General features: G+C 47.5%; 3 protein-coding genes across 4 annotated transcripts in view; 2 read left to right on the top strand and 1 right to left on the bottom strand.

Annotated features, from left to right (window-relative positions):
- lipeb (lipase, hormone-sensitive b) overlaps positions 1 to 7,626 on the top strand; it is a 43,237-nt gene extending 35,611 nt beyond the window's left edge. For both annotated transcript variants that reach the window (XM_056601344.1, XM_056601345.1), the window contains 3 exons: positions 127 to 308; positions 3,389 to 3,661; positions 5,154 to 7,626. In XM_056601344.1, coding sequence (XP_056457319.1) covers positions 127 to 308; positions 3,389 to 3,661; positions 5,154 to 5,666 — 968 coding nt within the window. In that variant the 3' untranslated portion in view covers positions 5,667 to 7,626. The remainder of the gene's footprint in view (positions 1 to 126; positions 309 to 3,388; positions 3,662 to 5,153) is intronic.
- LOC130391291 (trypsin-2-like) overlaps positions 1 to 25,771 on the bottom strand; it is a 229,205-nt gene that overhangs the window by 142,058 nt on the left and 61,376 nt on the right. The gene's annotated exons all lie outside the window — the stretch shown is intronic.
- tmem145 (transmembrane protein 145) overlaps positions 7,635 to 25,771 on the top strand; it is a 34,234-nt gene continuing 16,097 nt past the window's right edge. Inside the window, exons 1-5 of the mRNA XM_056601347.1 lie at positions 7,635 to 10,527; positions 18,355 to 18,429; positions 19,268 to 19,345; positions 20,274 to 20,360; positions 22,140 to 22,241. Coding sequence (XP_056457322.1) covers positions 10,417 to 10,527; positions 18,355 to 18,429; positions 19,268 to 19,345; positions 20,274 to 20,360; positions 22,140 to 22,241 — 453 coding nt within the window. The 5' untranslated portion in view covers positions 7,635 to 10,416. The remainder of the gene's footprint in view (positions 10,528 to 18,354; positions 18,430 to 19,267; positions 19,346 to 20,273; positions 20,361 to 22,139; positions 22,242 to 25,771) is intronic.

The raw sequence follows: 25,771 nt of genomic DNA on the forward strand, positions 1-25,771 counted from the left end.
TGTCCCTCTCTCTGTCCCTCCCTCTCTCTGTCCCTCCCTCTCTCTGTCCCTCTCTCTGTCCCTCCCTCTCTCTGTCCCTCTCTCTGTCCCTCCCTCTCTCTGTCCCTCTCTCTGTCCCTCCCTCAGACGCGGTGAGGAAGAGTGTATCGGAGGCGTCCATGGCCTCCCGCCATGCCGATCCCCCCGTGCCTCCGGAGACGACAGACTTCTCCTTCAGGAAGCAGTCTCTGAAGAGCCAGACCTGCCAGGACCTCAGCTCCCAGCGAAACCCAGACTCCCACAATGCATCGTTGCTCCCGGAACGCACAGTAAGCATGCCCCCACTTCTGTTTTGGGGAATGGATGGTTGAACTTGATAATCAACCTTCAGTTGTTGAATACGTTACAATCTCTTTGGGGATGTCAAACAATTCAAAATGTTAATAACATGATATGTTGTCATTAATCCGTGATGGCAATGGAAAACTTTGCTGGGAAAAGCTCCCCAAGTGAAGATAATTCAATTTAAACTACATACAATTATTTTGGCAGATGAGTAAGGCATTGAAAAGCAATGAATACCCATGTAGAAGGCAGAACTACACCTGTTATCATCATATCTGGGACCTATGGTCTAACTTAGCCTTTTCAGTGGTTCCCCTATTAAACAGGGCAGTTCTATTTACTTAACCGCTAGTTAGACAAGGTTAATGTCTTTCCAATGAGGGTTTATCAATATTTTAGTGGTGACCGTAGTTTGAAGTTATGGCCATGGATTATGGACGATGGATAGCGAGCAGACTCCAGGTGAGAATGAATGAAGACATTGCTGTCACTTTCATCAAGTGGAGATCAAGCGACACGATCTGCCCAGACATCAGCACTCCGTCTCCCCAGCATGCCCTCACTCTGGCAGGGGAAGCCCCACGGCTATGACAGACCGCCACCATACAGGAAACCACTCCCAAACCTGGTGACCATTACCCCAAAAGAGAGAGCAGAGGATCAATCATAACTACATCTGACATGAGCAGAACGTTGTAGTCAGAAGACATGACTCACAAAATGAGCAACTGGGTTCATTTGTGTTAAAAAAAAATACGCGATTTAATCACTAGCGTTCACACGTTAACGTCGACAGCCTTTGTTTGTTGGCATCAAGAAGGATGCATATAAAAAAAAAAAATTAACCATATTGGTAATATAGCAGACGTTTTTATCCAAAGAGAAATCGTATTGTTGTTTGGGCTGGCGAGTCACACGACACCTTACCCACTACACTATCATGCCCAGGAAGACTATTTCAAATGTTATTTTAAAATAAGCAATAATTATAATTATATATATAATTATATCATACATATGATTTATGTAGCATCCTAATTCATTCTAGGTGTCTAAAAGTGAAGAGGTGGGACTTCATTCTCCCTTTAAGGATGTCAATGGGCCCAGCATTGCAGATAACTCTATATTGGAACTACCTAGGATCTGAGCTTTAGCACTCTACTCTATCAGGAGAAGACAAACATTTCAATTCCAGAGGAGATCACAAACCATTGGAATGATGCATCGCCAAGCTCTGATGTATTACCCTTTTTAAATGTGCCTTGGATAGTCATTTACCACGCTCGCTTATCCAGGAAGAAACTCAAACATAATTGAATTATTTTGTAGAGGAATGATGATGTTCAGTCTGTTCCTCAACCGCCCGGGCAGCACGTCGAAATCCACTTCCTTGGAGGTCCACACGGAGGATCCTCCTCAACCAGACCACCCTGCGGAGCAAGCAGGCGTCGTAAGCGTTAAACCCTTAATCCAATGACTGCAACCACATCTCAGGGCTCAGCTTTAACACAAGCCCTTCCGCCTAGCTACTAATTATCTCGCCCACACCGTGTGGCCTTATTATTGGAGAGAGACAGAGTGCAGTTTGAGGGTGCTCTGGGGCCTGTTGTACTGTTGTGTGCTGTCTAAACCTGGATACAGGACACACAAGAGCAGGGGGGGGGGGGGGGGGGCACACCGTTGTGTAGTGGTTGGGTGTTCAGCTCCCAGCTCAGAATGTACATGGATGGATCCCAAATATACACAGCCAGGACGCCATGATCGAGCCTGGGAACCGGACAAATCTGCCAGCGCTGGTTTCCTTTTCTGGGGCATATGCACCTGGCCTCCATCCTGTTCAGCCAGCAGACCTGTCCCGGGTCGGGTCTGATATGGGGGCGGGTTTAATACGATGGCTCGCCCTTTTTTTCCATTATGATGTTTTATAATAAGCCACCGAGATGGCTACTGCGGATGTGTCACACGTTCCTATGCTCTGATTGGTGGTAGGTCTATCCAATTCTGTCCAGAGGCATTTCTGGTGTGCACCCGTTGATAACTCCCCCTTGTAAATCGAATAAACTGAAAGGTTAAAGACTAATGCGCATTTGCAAATTGGTCTGGCGATGTCAGGCCAGCCGTACCTGCCTGCTCCTAAATTACCTGTATCTAAATCCCCTGCAGGAGTCTGCAAAATGATTAAAATAGTCAAAATGCTAAGTCCCGCTAAGTGCTTAGTGTTTCTCGTCTCGCTGAGGGGACTGATCAGATCTGAGCTCGCACCCGGCCTAGACCCCTGGGGCGTTCTGCTTCGGTGTCATGCGCACTGAATGACTAACCTTTTGAGCAGTTCAGGACCGCACGATGTGTTGGAGAACCGTCTCTATGAGTGTGATTCCTCACACATCCACGGGACTAGCAGCTGGATGGACTGACGTCAGACCGCCTCATTATTTATTTCCTTATTTCATTTTAATAGTGTCAGATCTCATTCAGCCACAGATACCGAGCGGTTTCCACAAGGGGGGGCGTGGTGTTGTGTACATACCTGCGCTATCATTAATTATAAAATACACTATTTTGTAATTTAGCAGACATTTCATTGTATGCAACAGTACAAGCAAGTACAGTGAATCTCTTTTGATGAAATAAGTGACGTACATTTAGCAGACAATTAATTGAATGCAACAGTACAAGCAAGTACAGTGAATCTCTTTTGATGACATAAGTGACGTACGTTTAGCAGACAATTAATTGAATGCAACAGTACAAGAAAGTACAGTGCATCTCTTTTGATGACATAAGTAACGTACAGGACATAACCAGGTACTCTCATTTTGTTTACACATGTGCCTGCACATTGCTTTACTGACAATAAAGTTGAAGTGAATTAAGGAGCAGATATATGCGTTAGGACCTCCTGCACTAGATTGCCTACAGGTAGACTGCGGTACCAAACCATGAACCTTTCAGCTAGCACTCGGCCTCCTAGCCACTCCACTGTGCTATAAATAATAAAGCACGCACACTGGATGCCTCATCATAGCCTCACCTTGTTTCCCCGCTCCCCCATTTGATCCCCCAGCCGGAGGACGTGAGCTTCTTCCTGGCCGATAAGATGGACCCGTCGTTCAGCCTGGCCCTCTCCTCGGTGGCCATAGCGCCCCCCACTGTCCTGGAGGCCGACGGCTCGGAGCCAGAGTTCCCCAGGGAGTTCCCGGTGGGCTTTGAGCCACTGCGCTCGGACCAGCCGTCCAACATGACCATGCAGAGCTCCCCGGTGGTCCTGGACCCCTACTGCTCCCCGCTGCTCGCCCCCGACAGCATGCTGAGAGGACTGCCCCCCGTGCACATAGTGGTACGCACCGCATACACCCCCTCTTAACGTACACATAGTGGTATGCTCCACCCCCCTGTTAACGTACACATAGGGGTACCCACCACACTGTTAATGCAAACATAGTGGTACCCAGCCCCCCTCTTAATGTTCACATACTGGTACGCATCACCACGCTGTAGATGAACACATAGTGGTACCCACCACACTGTTAATGTACACATAGTGGTATGCAGCCCCCTGTAACGTACACAAAGTGGTACGCACCACCATTCACCACCATTAATAACCACTCAATAACAGAGATAAAACACACACACACTCAACCTGAAATGAAAGCGCTCCGGGGAAATTCAGTGGTTCATGTCATATTAAATGCCTTGTTTTGTTTTTTTTATAAATTTTGTTATTCTCTGTTTATGGAGGTGGCTTGGGCAATCCGATGTTCCCTCCGCTCTAAAGAATGGCAATGAATACACATATATTAATACTTTGTCGGGATATACAGGGGTGTGTAAAGTCTAACAATTGGAATATGGTTTTGTTTTCTCCCTCCGGGGGACATCATAATAACATCCATGGCTGAGGAGTGTACAATGTGCGTTGGGTACGCTGAGTGCCACTGCACAGCCACTTATTATTTCCTCCTCTGTCCTAGGTATTCCACCGGCACACCGTTCATTATCCAGCCCCTCGTACATGGCTGTTGTTTACCCAGTTCTCCAGGGTTCAAATTATACATAATTGCGAAGAGAAAGGTCAAAACACTGCCTGAGAATCAAACACACTGGGTTATTGGTTTGCAACGTAACTTTATAAAAGCAAAAGTTCAACCATAACTATATAAAACAAAAGGTCATATCTGACACGTTTTTAAGACAAAACCACAGAATTGATATACCGACGGTGGGAATTCCAGGTTTAGAATAAAAAAGAAGTCTACCACTTCCCATTTTTTCACCTTTTAAGCTGGAAGAAAAAGGACTCTGAAATAAACTCTGAAAAATCTATATAAAGAGAGATCAAAAAGGACCTTTGATGTGCAGGAATGTCCTGGAGGCGAGCTAGTGTTGGAAGTTATGCAAAGAGAGTGCCTTCTCGACTCTCTAATACCTGATGTATCTTAACCACCGTCGCCGCCTGCTTTCTCAGGCAATGGTTTGAGACAGCGAGAATTGAATGGTTGATGTAGAAACACAAGAAAAGGGTAGAGGGGGAGAAACGGGGAGCTACACCAGGCTTCTCTCCGCACATATGTTTATTATGATTCTCTCCACGTATGAACAAGACTCTCATTAGGGTTTTCCAACCCCCTTTCTCTCCTACCTTTTCCTTACATTTGTCCTACTTTTGCTCTTTCTCTCTCCATCCTACACCCCCTTCTCTCTCCGTCCTATTCCCCTCTCCTCATCCTTCTCTCCCTCTCTATCTGTGGCTCACCCGCTTCTCTCTCTCCCTCTCCTCCCCCTCCCTCCCTCTCCCCTCCCTCTCTCCCTCCCTCTCTCTTCCCCAGGCGTGTGCTCTGGACCCCATGCTGGATGACTCTGTGATGTTCGCCAAGCGCCTGCGCGGCGTCGGCCGGCCCGTGACCCTGTGCGTGGTAGACGACCTGCCGCACGGCTTCCTCAGCCTGTCGCAGCTGTCCCGCGAGACCCGCGAGGCGGCGGACATCTGCGTGGCCCGCATCCGCGCGGTCTTCACCCACGAGGCGGGCAGCGCCGACGCCACCGCCAACGCCACCGTCACCACACCGCCGTCGGAGCCACGCAAGCACCGCAGGCTGGAGAGGACCCACAGGGCCTCCACCCTCCCCACCGACGGCGGTGGTGGTGGTGGTGGTGGTGGTGGTGGTGGCGGTGACGGTAGGCCCGCAACTCCCACCCTATCCACGGGGAACAGCGTCTCCGTCGAGGGCGGGGAGGACGAGCCGGCTGAGGTCTCGGAGGTCTCAGAGGTGGGAGAGGGAACGGCGGCGGCGGCGGTGCCGAGCCAGAACGGAGCCGAGGCTGGCGGCATCGGGGCGTAGAGGGGCCGTGGGGGGGGGGATCGGAGAAAATACTTCTCCAAACCCTGCAGGTTGGGGAGGTAGAGTTGAGAGTAAAGCTCAGTTTTGAATGATGGAACAAAAAAGGCAGAGGGCCCCCTGATGAAGGACGCCCTCCCTCTGTTTTGAAAAAATTCTCTTGCAACCTGTCGGTGCTCCGCCTCGCTGAAGTTCAGCAGCCCGGCCCGTAAGAGAACAAGTAATGCTGTAGACCGCCCCGCTCTTATAACAATTGATGTTTTCCCTCAGATAGAAGAGTTCTCTAGCAGCTGCACACAAATGGGCACGCATATGTCTGCACGCACACGCACATAGCACACACACACACACACACACATACACAATCTTTGCCTTTAGACGGGGGAGACTCTTGAGACGGGTGCGTCCGAGTGTTTGTAAGTGGAGGCCGGAGCAGACGGTTCGTCTGGGCCGTGGTATTTGTGTCCTAATCAGGTATCACTGGACAGCGGAGCAACAGAGACATCGCTCCGCCTAAACGGCCGCTTGTCCATTGGGACATTGGGTCATTCTAAATCACACTTAATAACGTCACATGGGCTGTGTGTTATGCCCTTTTGGCAGTTAATACGGCCCACTGTGTGGCTAGTTGATCGGCTCCCTCCTCTCTAAATAGAATTACCAGGCTAAACAACATCTAACTTATGAAGGGTGTTTGGGGGGCTCAACTTGTTGAATTGATTCTCTTGTTTTTTGGGGACAACACTATTACAATACTTACACTCAACTATTGTTAAATATGCAGTTAATCTGAACCAGTCAAATGGATCGAGGTATATTTAGTTTGCTACCCTCTTTATGCAGTATTATACCTCCACGGTTTTCCTATTTTCTGAAACAAATGTTTATATATATTTTATTAGACTGAAACTTTGTTTGTGCAAAATATTGTTCTGGGCTCACTGTGTACCTTTCTCTTCAGCGGATGGCACTGTGGTTGTTGATCTCTGTTCATCCCATGCTGTGCGCTCTCTCTCTCTAATGCTTTGTGCTGAAGCGTTTCAAAGTGCACACCATACACATTTCCCTGTCTCGGTAGCTGCCTGGCTCCTACCCGTACAGTGTTGGTGCGTTAGCGTCCATAATGCTCTCTCATTGAATCGATGCGTTTTAAGAAGAATACTGACATTCACACCTTTTGACAAATGAGATTTGTGTCTTTATCAATGCAAGCAGGTCCTGGTTTTGGGTTTCTGTTTCGTTTTAAGAGTTTTATGTCAACGGAAATGTTTGGAGAGAAGACTGAAAATTGGTTTTGTATTATTTTTTTATTATTCAGGGTGTTAACGTTGGCACAGCCGAACCATAACTGTGAATAGTAATGGATCATAGCAGGAGTGGTCTATCACTTTCTGCTGCTTCCACGCTGATTGTGGCACACCTGTTACATGACAGCTACAATAATTGCGTCATTGCCTTAAACCATCCAAAACCATGTATTACTTTATGTATCGGGGTCCATGTAAACGCCCGCTTTCAACTGAGGAAGTGGAGTAAGATGAACCTTCCGTCCACTTTACACACGTTCCTGACCTCTGACCTCGCCCTCATATACCCCATCCAATGTGTGTTGTATGTTGAACGCAAGAGTTAACACAGCCACTTCCTGTTGGTTGGGGGAGAAAAGCTTAGGAAAAACAACAAGAAAAACCTTAAGGGCCTATAGACCCTGCAAATGGGCTCCAGCAGAGGTCGTAGAAACCCATTAAATTCCTATTTTCCAGCCGCATGTAGATGATGATCCCTACTGCGCGCCCTGTGGTTCCACCAGCTGAGGGATGATTGGCTCTTGCTCGGGCGACCCTGGGATCCCGTTCAGCTGCTTCGCCGTGGAAAAATGTGTCCTTTCTGGAGGGTCAGTGTGTCTCCGTCAAAGTCCAAAACTAAATATAGACGCAAACAACCACGGAGCACCCCCCCCCCCCCCCCCCCCCCCCCCCCACCCCTCCTCTGCCGCGGCCCTCAGCCAGCAGCGGGGCTGGGTTGCCAGGTCTGGGGAGCCGGAGCCGCTTGATGAATGGGCTTTGGAAATGAATGGATGAATTCAGTGCAGCATAAGGCTTTTCAACACACACACACACACACACACACACACACACACACACACACACACACACACACACACACACACACACACACACACACACACACACACACACACACACACACACACACACACACACACACAATAGAAAAAAAGTAGCAGGATTAGACCATGCTCGGTTTCTGTTCGCCCGGAGGACTTACTGCCATAATGCTGCTGAGTGTGATTGATGGAGAGAAATCGGAAGCTAGAAGAGGAGAAGGATGAGGAAGGTAGCATCTTCCATAGAGAGGCTGGGGCCAAGTGTGAGCTTGCGGTTACCCCCGTGGTTCTCCCAGCCGGCAGAGATGGGAAGTTTGGTTTGTTGTTGGGCAAGTATGGGTTGGTGCGTCATACTTTCGTCGCATGGGGGAGGCTACGCATTACGCAAGTGTGGTTCCCATCTGCGTGTTCCTGTGTCTGAATGTCACAGCCCCACCAAGAGGTGTGGGTTCTGTTGTCTGTGCTCCCGTTCTCATCGTGGGGAAACATGACTTTGCTTGCTAGTCTCCCGGTGCGTATCGTTCACTTGTTAATGTGCTTCTATAAGTGGTTGTGTTTTTAGTTTTTGAAAATCACTAGTTCATGCTGTCTGACTTTAAACAACCAACCTCTTAATGTACTTGGTGGTGGTGACTTTAATAGAAGATGAATTGCTGCAAGTGTTGAATTAAATAGTCTTTCAGTCTCTCTTACGTTAATATTGGTGCAGATCCTTTGGGGGAAACTCTAGGGCAGACATTGTTTGTTAGAAGCTAAAACTACATTTTATTGTATAGTGGTGAGCCTCTGCATCGGTCGCCCGTGAGTGTGTGTCCTCATTGTGTACGGGACCACCACAGTGGACAGAAAGGGGATCCAGGAAACTCATCTCGCACACTATCTTGTCTATTACCTCGGCTGGGTTGATCCCTCTACCTGCCTCTATACCGTCTTCAAACGTAGTGTGGACCCTTTATGCTGCCTATGTCCTAGACTGTCTATGTCGTCCGTGTTGTGTTTTGAGTGTGTGTTGACCGAATGAATAATTGGCACAAACCGTGTGTTTGAGAATTTCAAATAGACTTTCACGTCCCTGTGAGTTGGCTTTGGTTGTTGAGTGCAGAGTCGCTTATTGGTGTTAATTTATATACAGCATACCTCTGGTTTTCCATGTCGAGGCGCTTTTCCCATTAGAGAATTACTCAGCCCCATGATATCGTGTTAATTGAAAAAGATATCTGCAGGCATCAGCTTTCCAGGGTCTAACTAGGTTCAAGTTGAATCTGTGCAGTTATCCACCATCATTATCTTTTATCCTTTAGTTTCGACTTCCCTGGCTTTCTAACTTCCTGATGACTTTGTTCCTCGGGGAGCGAGGATATGACACCGCCACGGGTCAGCTGTGATGGAGTCTGCCAAGGTTGGCCCGTCAGCAGCCTCCACAGTCATATGCCACGCCGATTATGGTTTTAAATGGAGCGCACTTCCACTGATCCCTTCATAATCATATCTTTCGCGTTGAACTGACCATGACCACTTCCCCGTTGTTTTAATTATCACATCACCGTGCACACACACACACACGCACGCACGCGCGCGCGCGCGCGCGCGCGCACACACACACACACACACACACACACACACACACACACACACACACACACACACACACACACACACACACACACACACACACACACACACACACACACACACACACACTGAACTGAACTGAACTGAACTGAACTGAACTGAACTGAACTGAACTGAACTGAACTGAACTGAACTGAACTGAACTGAACTGAACTGAACTGAACTGAAACTTGAGGGTGTCGTCGGTTGAGGAGTCGTATCCATTACGCACGCCGTCCTTGGACCTGGAGCACCGTTTGCGGTTCAGTCTGCGATGTCAGGCTTCCAATGACGTCAGTGCTCAGTAGGCCTAAATATTTTGCGTGTATGAATACAACTTCATGCCCATATCAAACACAAGCAAGCCATAGCCCTACAGACTCTAATCAATACTGTAGAAGTACTTGAATACATATATTTATTCTTTTTTTTTTTTTTTTACAAAAAAATTAAGCAAGTGCAAACCTGTGGAACAATGTGGTGAAGTGAAAATGTTTGTTCATTCAGATGTGTTGTTCTGGTGCAATGTGTGATTGATTTATTTAGACACCTGCAATTTCCGTGCAGGTTTGAATCAATTTTAAAACGCTGATCCTTCCTTGTTGATTTGTATCAAAATAAATATATTCTACTATAAACCTTTCATTGTTTTGCCTTGTATTATTTATAATGGTGTTATTGGTCGAGGTCAGCATGCTGATAAAATGTTAGCCTTTACCATATCCTGCCATTTAAACCAATATGATATTGTCACACTTTAATTGCATAGGCCTAGTTATATATGGCTCTTACTAACATTAAGGTCTAGATTTGGATTTTAGATGAGAAAGAATCGGTGTCGGCGTGCGTTAAAGCGCGCCCCCCTCCGACTCAAATATTGGGGACACCTATCGTCGGGGTAGGGAGCGCGCATCTTCTGTGCTCGAATTCACCGAGCAGCACTCACGGTTACCGTGTGCTCCCGGAGATCTGGGCGAGGGGAGCCAGTGGTCAGAACAGAGACGGAGTGGGAGAAAGATGGAGGTTAGGTTTTGTGGGAGACTTATGTGCTTGGCCGCGTTGTTCACTGTCCTATGTGTCGCGTCTGTCTTCGGGAAACACGTCAAAGGCATCGTCAACACCAAAGAGGTAAGGATTTGTTTCCTCACATTCATCAGTGGAAATGCCACCGCCACCACAGACACTTATGATACTGTTGTAGGAACAGGATCCGACTGCATGGTCGCCACGCAGGTCTCCGCGGTGAGGTTTTCAGCCGTCCCTGGTCAAGTTGACTCGGATATTTCGGTGGCTATTTGTGACCGTGTTCACCTATCAAACACAGAGGCAGCTCTGGGAATTTGCATTCTATCGGTATGCGTGTCGTACGCACCAAATCACCTTCGTTACTCGTTCTCTTTTTAGGATGAGCATTGCCAAAACAAACCGCGCCAGAAAAAGACGTACTGTCACGTTGATTCCACACATCTGCATCTCGGTTTTTCTTTCTCCATACGATTAATGGCTGTTTTCCTTATAATTCCGTTTATTCTGAGCCTGGTCGTTACAGGTGTGCGTCAAATGCCTTCATGCGCGCACGGATCGCGTTGTATTATGTACCGCTGTGTCACCCAGTTCCATCAACTCTGACCACTTGACATGTTTCTGATGAGGTCAAGTGTTTATCAAATCCTAACACGCCATCGGGTTGGTGGCGTATATTTTTGTGTTCCCTGTTCGATGTGCCTATCCTTCGCCTACGGAGTGGCTTATGGACTATTGATAGAAGTTGCCTCTGACATTCCTATCCGTCTCCATACTCTTCTTCTCAATTTACGTTGGCAGAAACCCCAGGCCTATAGTTCCCCATAACATGAATGTTATTGGATACCTGTTAGGGAGTGTAAACCACTTCTGACAAGGTTATTCGTCGTTTAATGTCCCCCTAACTTTCGTGCCTTTTTTTTTAGGCCACACCAATTATTTATTTATTTAAGCATCCATTATAATTTGCTGCACAGAAGGTTGTTAATGTGCAGTGCATGGAAAATAGAAGTTCAATTTGGAGCCTCATCATAGGCTAAATCTGATAAACCAGTCTGGGAGAGTCAATGCCCTTTAACCCTCCAATAGTTATACTGCTGTGCCAAGCAGAGACACTGACACGGTCGAAGAGAGAATTTATTTACTATCCTTGGTTCTCCTGGAACAAAAAAAAGGATCAATAGAAATTAAATGTGCATTGAAAAAACCCCACTAAAACTATCTTTTAAATGCTGGATCGATACTTTGGCATGTCAGTGAAATTGGCTCCATTTACTTGTACTGTAGAACTAGGTGCTGCCAGGCCTGCGCTATGAGACTGCTTGTATTTGCAAAAGAAAACACAAACTGTATCCTTATTACAGCAGCATATAATGGACAGTTAGTGGAAACAAGGTACACAGGTCCCCATCGGCCACGCTCTACCTGCAGGCATCCTTGAGCAAGATGCTCGATCCCCATAGACCTGACGCCTAATGACCTGTGTCTGGGAATGGAGTGCTAATGGTGTTTCTCAAAGTTATAAATTATTCTGAAACATTCAATGAGGTAGTTTCCAACATATTTTGTTGGGAGAAAATGCTGGTCTCACAGGTCTACAAGAAGGAAACGTTGGGCATTTGTGCGGATAACCAGCAGCAGATGGGTTCAAGTTCGATTGAATCTGCTGTGTGGTGTTATTACACACACACACACACACACACACACACACACACACACACACACACACACACACACACACACACACACACACACACACACACACACACACACACACACACACACACAGGAGGAGTAGAAGGTCAGGAGATCAGTCAATCCATAAGTCAATCCATAAGCAAACAAACATATCCTATATTGACTATTCCTGTTGACACTTGCATCATTAAAGTCAGCATCTTAAACAGTCACAGAAGCGGTTGTGATATCGTTCACACTAAACTAGGGGGCACTCTATCAGAGCTAGTGTTGAATTACCCTTGGACCAACTGGCAGCTTCCTACAGGCTCCACTGAGCACCTTATTGGCCTGCTGAAGCCTGGATGGCTCGTTTGATATTATCATCTCTCCTTTGATGTCATACAGTCATCTGTCTCTCGGTAGCTGCACCCCATCACACAGGAGGCCCTGGGAAGACTCGCACCGCTGTTTTGGTTTATTGGATAACCGGGAGCTGAGGAAGGGGGAGGGGGAGCCGTTTGATTGGCTGTGAACTTTGAAAAACCAATCTCCAGAAATGTTATGTTGGAATGAAAATTCAGTTTTCCCAGGTGAGGATGAGTAGAAGGAAAGAAGATGGAGAGATAGATGGATGGAGAGAGAGAGACAGATCGATAGGTACGTACTTTGATACATCGAGAGAGATATAAATGGAGAGAGAGAGATAGTTAGATAGATTGTTTTAACACATCATCAGTCTTTCCTGTGCCAATCTTGCCCCAAGGTCAAGCAGTCTCTCCCTCTATCTCCCTCCATCTCTCTCTCCCTCTCATTCTTTCAATTTATTCCAAAAGATACTGACTCAAGCACAGCTGCTGAAATATGGAAGTTATTAGTGCAAGTCCAGGCGAGCGAAGGGGTTGCCATTGCCAAAGAGCTCACGATGAACCGGTTGGAAGAAGTTCTCCAGCAACTGACACAGAGCACAACACGATCTGCCCTCAACACCAACAGGTGTGTGGTGCCATTCCCAGGCAGAGCTGTTAGGCATGTGGATGGTGTTCTGGCGGAGATGCACACGCCGTTAGGCCGTCGGCATCCTAGCAGGGAACAGCAGGCCGCCCTGGACACTAGTAAAACTGTTGTTAAAACAGCTCATTGTGGAGCACAAGCAGAATAAAAAGACAAAACAGATATAAAAAATGCATGAAAAAAAAGAAGCAGCTGGTTTGAGTCCAGCTGGAGAAGGTCATGGCAAGACTGTTCCAGACGAGGACGGACAGAGAGATGTGTGTGTGTGTGTGTGTGTGTGCGTGTGTGTGTGTGGGGTTGGGCGGAGTTATAATGATTAGTGTAAAAAAAATCGGAGCCTTGATTAGAAAAAATATATGAATCTGCAGTATATTTATATTTTAATACGATTTTATGATCCTCTTGCATGGCTCAGTGTCGTCTCTCTCTCTTTCCTCTCAACCCCTCACCCCCTCTCTCTCCACCTCTCTCTCCCCTTTCCTCCCTACCCTGAGGTTAAACCTTCCTCCAGACTTCCACTGACTGACTGGGTCAGGCCAAGCGATTCGTCTGCTGAAACAGTGGTGTTTTCTCAATTCTTTATCTTGGAAGTGAATCGACGTTGCAGGAGTTGTGGTGAAACCTTATTTGTTGATGTAAAGCTGTGTGTCAGCTGTGTGTGTGTGGGAGCAGTAGAACCTGAGGAATAGAAACAGTGGCTGGAGGTGTCTGACTTTATCCCCTTGTAGTCCTCTTGTTTCCCATGGCCACTGCATTGTGATTCAGAGTCATTCAACCACCACTCCGTGCACGCGTGTGTGTGTGTGTGTGTGTGTGTGTGTGTGTGTGTGTGTGTGTGTGTGTGTGTGTGTGTGTGTGTGTGTGTGTGTGTGTGTGTGTGTGTGTGTGTGTGTGTGTGTGTGTGTGTGTGTGTGTGTGGTTATCTATGTGCACGGACACCCCATTAATCAAGAGCTATGCCTCAATGCAGTATCGGGCAAGTAAAGCTATTTACTCCCCCCCCACTCTCCCCATATCTCTCTCTTTACCATCACTCTGTATCTCTCCCTCTCTCTCTCTCTTTTCCTCCCCCAATCTCTTACTCTCTCTCCCCTTTACATCCAATTCACTCTGTCCCCCCTCCCTCTGTCTCTCGGATTGTCTTTTCCTCTGTTTTCTGTCTGTTTTCCTCGTTCTCTTTGGATTTCTGTTTGCTTGCTAAGCCTCATTAACAATTAATTACCAATCAGCTAGTCAAGTCACCCCTACACCGCTGGGCTGCTCAATGATTCATTAGCCAGGGTTACACAACAGTATGGCCACAGCACATGCATCCGGCATGCATGCATGCACGAACACACACACATAAACACACACACACCGATACTTACTTTACAACTGGGCATAAGGTATCACACACACACACACACACACACACACACACACACACACACACACACACACACACAAACACACACAGACACTGACACACTGACACTGACACACACACACACACACACATACACGTACACGTACACATACCCCCACACCCCCCATATCACGTAGTAGAGGTAAGCAGGTGTAGCTGTAAAAGTTCATGACATTAGGTGAATAACTTGGCTCATGCCTTCACTGGGCTCCAAGCTAGCTTACATCATATAGATAGACGATACCTGTGTGCTTCTCTGACCTTGTTTGCCTTTTTATGGCAATCGATTGGAAACAGGCATTTTATAATTGTTAAATTGATGAAATAAAAATACAAAATATTTAGTGGTTATGGCATATAATTATATCTATACATGTCTATTTCAGATCATAATGAAATTAATATTTGCTTGTCAGAGGAGGCAGGCTGTTGAATTATATTTATGTCTTTTTAAAGACAACTAAATTAACAACGTGATCAAGAATGCCTACACTCTAATGCCATCATGGATACATGCAATTTTCTACACTGTGAGCAGGGTATTATTAGCTATTATCTCAAGTGTCAATTGTCCTTTTGTGCAATGCAAAGTGATTATTGTCGGCAAGAGCCTTGACTAATTATCAAAAATTAACAGATTAATAATGGAACACACATTTAGCACATCAATGTGCTGTTCAAGGCATTTGTTTATTCATGTTTATAAATAAACAACCGTTTATGTGAGTACATATAATTATTCATTGTCTTATTTAATAGTCCTCATCTTTAAGAAAAAATATCCCACACCCTCTATTATAGGTTCCATTAATAATAATAAACACTGTAATAACTCATATAATACCCTGGGACTGCAGCTGACTCCGGTCTGGCCGTTCAGTACGCTCTCCTCAGTGGTGCTGGAAAGCAGAACTTTGCTGGGGTATCGCACTGTATATTCTCCACACAGTGTATTCTCCACACAGTGTATACTCCACACTGTATATTCTCCACACAGTGTATTCTCCACACTGTATATTCTCCACACAGTGTATTCTCCACACTGTATATTCTCCACACTGTATATTCTCCACACAGTGTATTCTCCACACAGTGTATTCTCCACACTGTATATTCTCCACACAGTGTATTCTCCACACTGTATATTCTCCACACAGTGTATTCTCCACACAGTGTATTCTCCATCTCCACTGTATCTGCTTGGCCTAGCTCACAGCCCAGCATGGTGTACAGTGCGACTCCGCTCACAGCAGAGCCGATTAGCATATCTTGCAGCGTGACATCCTCCCGTCAGGCCTCTCGTCGGCCACTTCATTTTGAGATGCGTCTCAAAATGGCATCGCAGAGATTCTTGTCTAGGTAATTGGTGTTCAAGTGAGGTGTGAGTGCGGGGCGCGGGCAGGCCTTTGTTTGTGTGTGTTGTTATGGGGGGTTTTCTCTCTGCGGTGGCAGTAGAAAGAGCTCTGGATCCAGGCTAATGATGTTCCAAGGGCTCTGAACGCTGTGCGATCCGCTGAGAAGCTAAAGTGAAGGACGGTGGCGGAGAGATGACAGATTAAAAGTGCCTTTTCCTCGTCAATAAATGCTTTGGCCTTTTGATTTGATTAAGTTTCTATGGCAGCTGCAAACTCAGGCATGTGTAGTGTGGGGGTTGCTATGACGATGAGGTGGAATTGACGGCTTGGGCGGCCTGTGAGGCGAGACTGTGTGTGTGTGTGTGTGTGTGTGTGTGTGTGTGTGTGTGTGTGTGTGTGTGTGTGTGTGTGTGTGTGTGTGTGTGTGTGTGTGTGTGTGTGTGTGTGTGTGTGTGTGTGTGTGTGTGTGTGTGTGTGTGTGTGTGTGTGTGTGTGTGTGCGGGCGTGCGTGTTGAGTTATGTGTTAAACCCATCTCACAGCCTTAATGAAACATGTGGTACCAAGAGTATAAACAAGGGATGTGTGTTTGTTTGGCTACATCTGTGCCCATGGTAGTGTGTGTTTGTGTGTGTGTGTGTGTGTGTGTGTGTGTGTGTGTGTGTGTGTGTGTGTGTGTGTGTGTGTGTGTGTGTGTGTGTGTGTGTGTGTGTGTGTGTGTGTGTGTGTGTGTGTGTGTGTGTGTGTGTGCGGGCGTGCGTGTTGAGTTATGTGTTAAACCCATCTCACAGCCTTAATGAAACATGTGGTACCAAGAGTATAAACAAGGGATGTGTGTTTGTTTGGCTACATCTGTGCCCATGGTAGTGTGTGTGTGTGTGTGTGTGTGTGTGTGTGTGTGTGTGTGTGTGTGTGTGTGTGTGTGTGTGTGTGTGTGTGTGTGTGTGTGTGTGTGTGTGTGTGTGTGTGTGTGTGTGTGTGTGTGTGTGTGTGTGTGTGTGGGTGCATTTTAAGCTCAACAAGGGAGTCTTTCATAGCCATGGTCCGTAGTCAGTCAAACGTTACGACCCCCCCCCTCCCCCTTGTATCTCTCCATCTCCCCGAGACACCTTCTCCTATTCTTCCTCTCTCTCTTGAGTTCTCTCCTTTTATTTCCTACTCTCTCTCCTCCTTCTGCCCACTCTGGCGATGATGCCTTCTCCCCGCCCCTCCTTATATTTCCTTCCTTACTGAATTCCTTCCATCTCCGTCCCTGTTGTCATGGTGACAGCTGACAGCCACAGGCGTTGTTAAGGGGGGGAGTTAAGTTAAGTCCCGGTCGCCCCTTTGCGTGAGTGTTGGACTCTGTGGTTGAGTTAGGGCCCCCAGAGGTGGCAGGGGCCGGGGCAGGCAGGCGCAGGTTGAAATAGGGCCCCGGCGTTGTTTAGGGTGATGCATGGCGGGGCGCGGCGGCCTGCTAGCTACACTGCTTTGGTAGCACTTTATTTCTCTTACTGGCCCTGTTTATGTAAGAGAGAAGGGTGGGCATTAGTAATTACACTCTTATGGCACACACACACACACAGGGACACACGCACACACAAACGCACGCTGCCCCACACACACACACACACACACACACACACACACACACACACACACACACACACACACACACACACACACACACACACACACACACACACACACACACACACACACACACACACACAGACTCACAGAAGTTCGGAAGAGGAGATACTGGGGGGAATAATTTTTTTGGTAGAGGGTGATTGTGGGACGAGGCTAAACTGAGTAACAGTTTCATGTGCGGTTGGAATATATGGGAAATATAAAAATAAGGTTAGAGGCTAGCACGGTGAAAACGTGAAGTACGTCCGCTGTGTGTATTATGGGCTGGCCTGGTTTGCATTCCTTTTATTGTGACTCCATTAAGAGCGTCGCCGCTCCCAGCTGAAAACAGACCCTATATCCCAACTGTTTTATGCGCTGAGCTCTGGAACAACCCAAGTTGTACTTATTCGCCACGTTGCGTTTGTTTTATGAACGCTACAGAAGTGTGTGTGCCAGCAGAGGCTTCTATAAGGGAAGCGGCGGAGGACCGCACCATCAGCACTATTATCTGGACCCCTGCCGCCGCGCCCCAAACCCAGTGGTACTGAGACTGGAAGGTCCCTCTCTCTCTGCTTTATGTCCTCGTTGTCCCAACCCCCCTTACCAACAAACACCCCCCTCCCCCCTGGCCTCTGCAACATCAATACCACATATGTCCTCGCAGTAACTTTGTTGATTTTGACTCCCTCCCCTTCCTCAATCCTTTCAGTATTAAGATGCCAACTGTTTTTTCTTCCCCCCTTCTCTTTCCCCTCTCCTCTCGTTTTCTCTCCTCTCCCCTTATTTTGTCTGGTCTCCTCTCCTCCTCTCTCCTACTCTCTCTCCTTCTCTCTCTCCTTCCCTCTCTCCTCACTTCTCTCCTCCAGGACTGGGTTTTCCTCACACGCTTTTGCTTTCTAACTACAGAAGGACGCCTTGACTTCCGGTTCCGCTACTCAAAGGTAAGAGGTGGCTGGCGTGCGTTTGTGCGTGCGTGCTTGTGTGCGTTTGTGCGTCCGTGATGATATGCATCCTTTTGTCACCATGTTCCAGCCAGCCATCACTAGACAAAAGCTCTCCTGCGCCCACGATGGTGGCTGATGGCAACGTCCTCCATGATCTTTTATTTGTTGTGTTGTTGTTGTTTTGACGCTTTCCTCTCTGACTGCTCTGTTTTGGCTTTGCTTCTTCTTCTTCTTCTTCTTCTTCTTCTGCTTCTGCTTCTTCTTCTTCTTCTTCTTCTTCTTCTTCTTCTTCTTCTTCTTCTTCTTCTTCTGCTTCTGCATCTGCTTCTGCTTCTTCTTCTTCCATCCTACTCCCTTCCTCTCTGCTTTCTCCATCTGCCCACTATCTCTCTCTCTCTCTCTCTCTCTCTCTCTCTCTCTCTCTCTCTCTCTCTCTCTCTCTCTCTCTCTCTCTCTCTCTCTCTCTCTCTCTCTCTCTCTCTCTCTCTCTCTCTCTCTCTCTCTCTCTCTCTCTCTCTATCGCTCTCGCTGTGTCTCTGGGTCACTCTTCCATCTCTCTTTCGCTCTCTGTCTCTGTCTTTCTCCCTCCCTCCCGCTCCTTTCTTCATCTACTTTTCTTTCTTCGTCTCTTTTCCTCTCAATATCTCCCTCCTTGTCTATGACGTTCCTCTCTGTTTTAACATTCCCTGCATTAACTGTTGTATTGCCCTGAGACTTTGTGGGCCAAAGTGATGTCACGTCACTTTCAGTGCCCCCCCCTCACCTCCTGTCATCCTGCAGTTTTCTGTTCTCTCTCTCTATCTCTCTCACTCTGGTATTGTGTCTCTCCCTGCAGTCTCGCTGCTGTCAGAACATATTGCTCTACTTTGATGACAGCTCTCAGTGGCCAGCTGTGTACAAGAAGCCCGATAAGGTGAGAGATGTATAAATGTGCATGTATGTGTGTGTGTGTGTGTGTGTGTGTGTGTGTGTGTGTGTTTATGTGTGTGTGTGTGTGTGTGTGTGTGTGTGTGCTTGTGCGTGTGCGTGTGTGTGTGTGTGTAAGTGTGTGTGATTGAGCTCTCTTTCTTTTGCATAATAATTTACATAATGTGATCGGTGATATGCAACAACAACACAATTTGATCAATTGTTGAGGAAGCAAAATTTGAAGGCTAAAGTTTTTTCCTGAATCCCTTCCCCTCAATAGAAAAAAACAGGATTCCCAATTTCCATTGCAGACTTTATTTTTTTGCAACACATTTTATAATGAACACAACATTGTCCTTGCCACCAATTAAAGGTAGTTTGGGGATGACAACATTGCATAGTGTGCGAGCCATGCCACTCTCTGTTGCCCAGCAGTCTGACACCCCCTCAAAAGCTCAGCCAAGACATTTTATTTATTTATTCATTTTCAAAAGGGGCCCTCTTGTGCTTGTTGACTGGGACAAACAACTCTGTGTAAACAGGGCTCAGACGGGGAGAGATGGATAGGATTGAGTCATTGTTTGCATTGTTAAGTAGCATAGATCCTTGTTATGATACTATATATCCATAGTGGCATATATACTCAGAGTAGCATATAGCTACAGTAGCTTATTGCAAAAGTAGCATATAGTTATAGTACAATAAAGCCACAGAAGAATATAGTTATAGTAAAATAAAGCCACACATATAGTTATAGTAAAACAAAGCCACAGTAGCATATAGTTATAGTAGTAAATAGTTACAGTTGCATAAAGTTAGAATATTAGCAGCAGTTAGCATATTTCTATCGCACTTCATGTTGACTGTCTGTTTATGCTAGCGATTTGCTGGCTAATGTCTGACCTCTAAATGCCCTTGCCGGATCTTTCCAGAACTGTTACCAGAAGGAGGAGGTGCTCCGACCAGAGAACAACCAGGTCATCAACCTCACCACACGCTACACCTGGTCTGGCTGTGTGGTAAGCACACACTCACACACATGCATACCCACACACCTACACACACACACACACACACACACGCGCACACGCACACACATATAAACAGGCAGGGTGTAAGGAAATAGGCAGAGTCTCCGTGACACAGAGGGATCCATGCTCAAGAGTCCCTCGGTAACAGAATCTACTCGTGCACCTCCTGGCTGACCTCCTCTGGATCTGACCTCTGACCCCTCTGCCAGGAAGTGCACTAGTATGTGTGTTTGATCCGTGTTTGTTTACATTACGTATTTGCTGAACACTACCTGACTGCACGCGTATGAAACGGTCTGTGTGTGTGTCTGTCTGTGAGCATGCACACCTACGTGTCGATGCACATATGCATCACAGAGATAGAGAGAGAGTTTGCGTTTTGTGAGAGAGAGACATTGACTAACACCACCACAACTTCAAGTGAGCGACGCCCCAGTCAGTTCCGCGGTGTGAGTCCCTCATCCCCTTCATTAATCACACACCCCATCAGCCTGGGTGGCTCTTAGCAAACTTTCCTGCTTTTTATATTGTCTTTCAATAAGCGGCTCTTGTTCCTCACCTTGTAGAGTGTGATTGCTGTGGGCGAGTGCAGCGGGAGACGCTTCGTTGTTGTCATATTCTGCCCTCAATAAGAGCGTGAAATATGTTTGTGTCCTCACTTCTCGCCTCGCTGTCTGCTGTGATAATTCGGTGTCTCTGAGGTATATCTCTCTGTCTCCCGCGCCGTCCCTTGACAAAAACCCAAGCCTGGCTTCCTCCTGTGCTCTCACTCTCTCTCCTTCCTCTCCGATTCGCTTTTCTTTCTTTCCCACCACTTCTCTATCTCCATATCTCTATATCTTTCTCTAACCCCTCTCCGGGCATTTCTCCTCATCTCTGTCCTTTCCCACCATTTTTTCCTTTTTCTCTCTCTATATCTCCATGTCTCTCTATATCCCCTCTCCGACCATTTCTCTATTTCTCTCGTTTTATCCCTGTTCTCTCTCTCTTTTCACTCCCCCTTTTCACTGTATCTGTGTTTCTCTCCCCTCTCTTTATCTGTGTCTTGATATATCTCTCTCTCTATTCCCTCTCCCACCATCTCTGTATGTCTCTCTCCCCTCTCTTTCTCTGCCGCTTTCTATCTCTCTCTGTCTGTGCATTCTCCCGCCATTCCTTTGTCTCTCGCCATTTCTCTCCCCCTCTCACCATGCATGTGTGTTTCTCTCATTATATCTACTTCACCCTGTTCTATTTTCTCCTTCTGTCTTTTCTTCCCTCTTCTGGATTCAGTCTCACTCCACCTCCTCCTCCCATTTCTCTCGAACTCTTCTCTCCCTCTGACTGCCTCACCGTCGATCCTCTTCTTTAGTCTATCTCCATCTCTCTCGCTCTCTCGCTCTGTCAGTTTGGATTTCAACTGTTCTATTTCAGTGTGTGTTACCAAAGCACAAAAAATACACAATATATAACTATGTATGTTTAAATTATGGGTTCAACGTTTTCGGTCGGTTTTTGTAGTGTGCGGTACCACAGATCAATCCTCTGATTTTTCTCGGCTATGTTTAAAGTTAAGATGTTCTCACCAACACTTTCCTCTCAATTATTTGAAGTACCGACATACTCACCATATGTTTCTCCTTTCTGACTCACTCTCTTCCTCCATCTATCCCGTCTATCCCCTCCTCTCTCACCCCTCTCTCCCCCCTCTCTCCATCCACCTTTCGCTCCCTTCCCTTCTCCCCTCCCCCCTTCTCTCTCTCTATCGCCCTAATTTCTCTCGTCCAGGTGGAGGAGGATGGGGACGAGGAGGTGCTCAGCTGCGTGGGCGGACGTAGTTTCCGCTCCGTCAGGGAGAGGTGGTGGTACATTGCGCTCAGCAAGTGTGGGGTAAGCAGCACTAACCTCTAAACTCCCAATTCCCCCCCTCCCCACCTCAAAACTCCAGCCCCCTCATCTCCAAACCTCAAACCTCTGACCTGTCACTCAGAGATCGTGTTTTGGGGGTAGGGGGGGCAGCACGCTCCCAGTTGGTTGCCTTGGTGACGCCTCAGTTGGCACCGCAGATCACACACAGGCAGAGACACAGCAGTTACATAGTAGCTTGTGTGTGTGTGTGTGTGTGTGTGTGTGTGTGTGTGTGTGTGTGTGTGTGTGTGTGTGTGTGTGTGTGTGTGTGTGTGTGTGTGTGTGTGTGTGTGTGTGTGTGTGTGTGTGTGTGTGTGTGTGTGTGTGCATCTACATTTAATTGTGCACTAGCAGTGATATTACTGCAGGCGTGCAGCAGAACACAAGTTATTTTCCCATCCCTCATCTCTTTCTCTCTCTCTCTCTCTCTCTCTCTCTCTCTCTCTCTCTCTCTCTCTCTCTCTCTCTCTCTCTCTCTCTCTCTCTCTCTCTCTCTCTCTCTCTCCCTGTCTCTCTCTCTCTCTGTCTCTCTGTCCGTCTGTCTGTCTGTTTCTCTCTCACTCCCTCTCTCTCTCACTCTCTCTCTCTCTCTCTCTCTCTCTCTCTCTCTCTCTCTCTCTCTCTCTCTCTCTCTCTCTCTCTCTCTCTCTCCCTGTCTCTCTCTCTCTGTCTGTCTGTCTGTCCGTCTGTCTGTCTGTTTCTCTCTCACTCACTCTCTCGCTCTGTCTCTTTGTTTCTCATTTCGTCTCTCACCCCCATTTGTCTTTTTGTGTGTGTGCATATTTTGAACTGTACTCAACACACAAGCCGACTATCAACCTAATGAGCATCATCAATCCTCCCCACATGCAGAACATATTCCTGCAGTCCATTCTGGGCTTCTGTCGGCATTCCGTCAACTCAGTGGTGAGGCAGTATCCAAGTCTTAACACTCCCTCAATACCCCCGTAATGACCGTGGAACCATTAATATGGTAATGCACCTGCAACGTTAGGAAGTTGTTTTACATGAGCATGACCTGGTCCTAGCCATGTGGGAGAGCAGTCATTAAGCACAGCGTACATACATGTATCATGATACTACTGGGTCAGAGATGATTCACCGGTCGATGAAGTAGGGAGAATATTTAGTATGTTAACCTTAGCTCCATTTGTGGACACAGATCAGGAGCCCAAGGCAAGGCAAGGTTTATTTATGCAGCACCCTTCAAACTCAAAGTGCACAAGCGAGGCAGGCAGCCACAGACGGACAAACCGATATGCAGGCGGGCGGACAGACATTTTGTTCTACTACGAGATTTCAGAAAGAATTTTCAATCTTAAAATGGAGACATGTGTTGGTTATAAAATAATCAGAACAACCCATACTAATGTTGTTTCAGGACCACTCCTTGATCTGTCTATCTTTGATGCCTACAACATTAGCATTACCCACCCAACACACACACGCACACACACACACACACAAACGCACACGCGCAAGCACACACACGCACAAGCACACACACACACACACACCGGACATACACAAACACACACACACCGGACATACACACACACACACACACACACACACACACACACACACACACACACACACACACACACACACACACACACACACACACACACACACACACACACACACACACACACACACACACACAAATACACACACACACACACACAGTAGGCCCCGGTCCCCTTTAAGGCCTGCCATTGGATGATGACACCCCTGTCACCGTGTTTCTTGCACCTGTCACCGGAACATGGCAGGCCACCTGTTAAACCATTCCATTTCATGGTTGTGTGAGTGTGTGAACCCTATGGTATTACGCACCGATCAGGTGTGACTATACTGCGGAGCCACTCCTGCCCCCACCGCTCCCTATTGATTAGTAAGCCTGGGGGACTTGGGAGCATCGACTGGGCCAGTAAAGGGAGCGTGCTAACAATATGCTCGTAGGAGGGGACCAGCTGCTTATCGCTGTACATTCTTTAGTTTGAGTTGTGTTGTGTTGTGTGAGGTAAGCAGCAGCAGCAGATACTGTAAGCTCAGGATAGCGAAGGCTTTGTAATGTCCCCCCAGACTCCATCGTTATAGTACGAGCCCCGCTCAGAGACCGCCTCGATCGAAGTGGGTCTGCTGTGTGTATTCTCTAATTTCGTGTTCCAGTTTGTCGTCCGTTTTATCGGGTGTTTGCGTTTTTGTGTGTGCATGCTTGTGTGTGTGTTTATTTTTTCTGTATGTGTGTGAATGCTTGTGTGTTCGTGTGGTCGTGCATGTGTACACATATTGTGTTGCTAGTGCTTGGGTACATGCAGCTCTACAGCAATGCCGATGCAGATGGGTGAGTCTGTGTGAGGTTGTGTGTGGGCACGATGTTGAGTGTGTTTGGTTTTGTGTGCATGTGTTTATGTGCGTGCGTGTCGATTGGGCAGGGGTGTAATTAGGGCAGATGCTTCCCGCGCTGAGTGCTGTGGTGTCAGGCCAGCGCCCTTCCGCAAACACACACTGCTGGATGGGCAGCCAACTCCAATTGGTGCACCAACACACATCACACACACACACACACCACACACACACACACACCACCACCCAGACTGCCAAACGCACCACCAAACACACCACCACACACACACCACCACACACACCACCACACACACTACCACACACACCACCAAACACAGCAACACCACACACACCACCACCACACACCACACACACCACCACACACACCACACACATCACCACACACACCACACACGCACGACCATACACACACCCACACACAACGCCACACAACACCACACACCACGCACACCACCACACACACCACCACACACAACACCTCACACACCTCACACACCATCACACACCTCACCGTATACCTCACCACACACACACCACCAGGCACCTGACCACTATGCACACCAACAAGCAAACCACTGCACCACCGTCTGCCTTGCCTTTTCTGCATGTCCTTGCGCTCACTCTCTCTTCCTGCCCCTCTCTCCCTCTCTCTCCCTCTCTCTCTTCCGGCCGCTCTCTCTCTCCCTCTCTCACCCTCTCCCTCTTCCTGCCCCTCTCTCCCTCTCTCTCCCTCTCTCTCTTCCGGCCGCTCTCTCTCTCCCTCTCTCACCCTCTCTCACACCTCTCTCTCCCTCTCTCACACCTCTCCCTTGCTCTCTTGCTCCGTGTTGGGCCTCGTGTTTCATACCCTCTTGGCGCCAACCGGTTGCCATGGTGCCCATTTCCTATAACTCTCGTGTCTTCTCCCCTCTTGTTCCCTGTCACCATTTCGTCTTTTTCTCCCCTGCTCCTTCTAACGTTTTAACCATCCTGTCCCATCCTCTCTATCTGTCCATCTATTTTGTATCTCTCTCTCTCTCTCTCTCTCTCTCTCTCTCTCTCTCTCTCTCTCTCTCTCTCTCTCTCTCTCTCTCTCTCTCTCTCTCTTTCTCTCTCTCTAAACCTTTTTGCTCACTTATTCCACTTTGACACTCCACATC

Source organism: Gadus chalcogrammus, chromosome 11 (genome assembly GCF_026213295.1).
Source record: "Gadus chalcogrammus isolate NIFS_2021 chromosome 11, NIFS_Gcha_1.0, whole genome shotgun sequence".
Lineage (NCBI taxonomy): Eukaryota > Metazoa > Chordata > Actinopteri > Gadiformes > Gadidae > Gadus > Gadus chalcogrammus.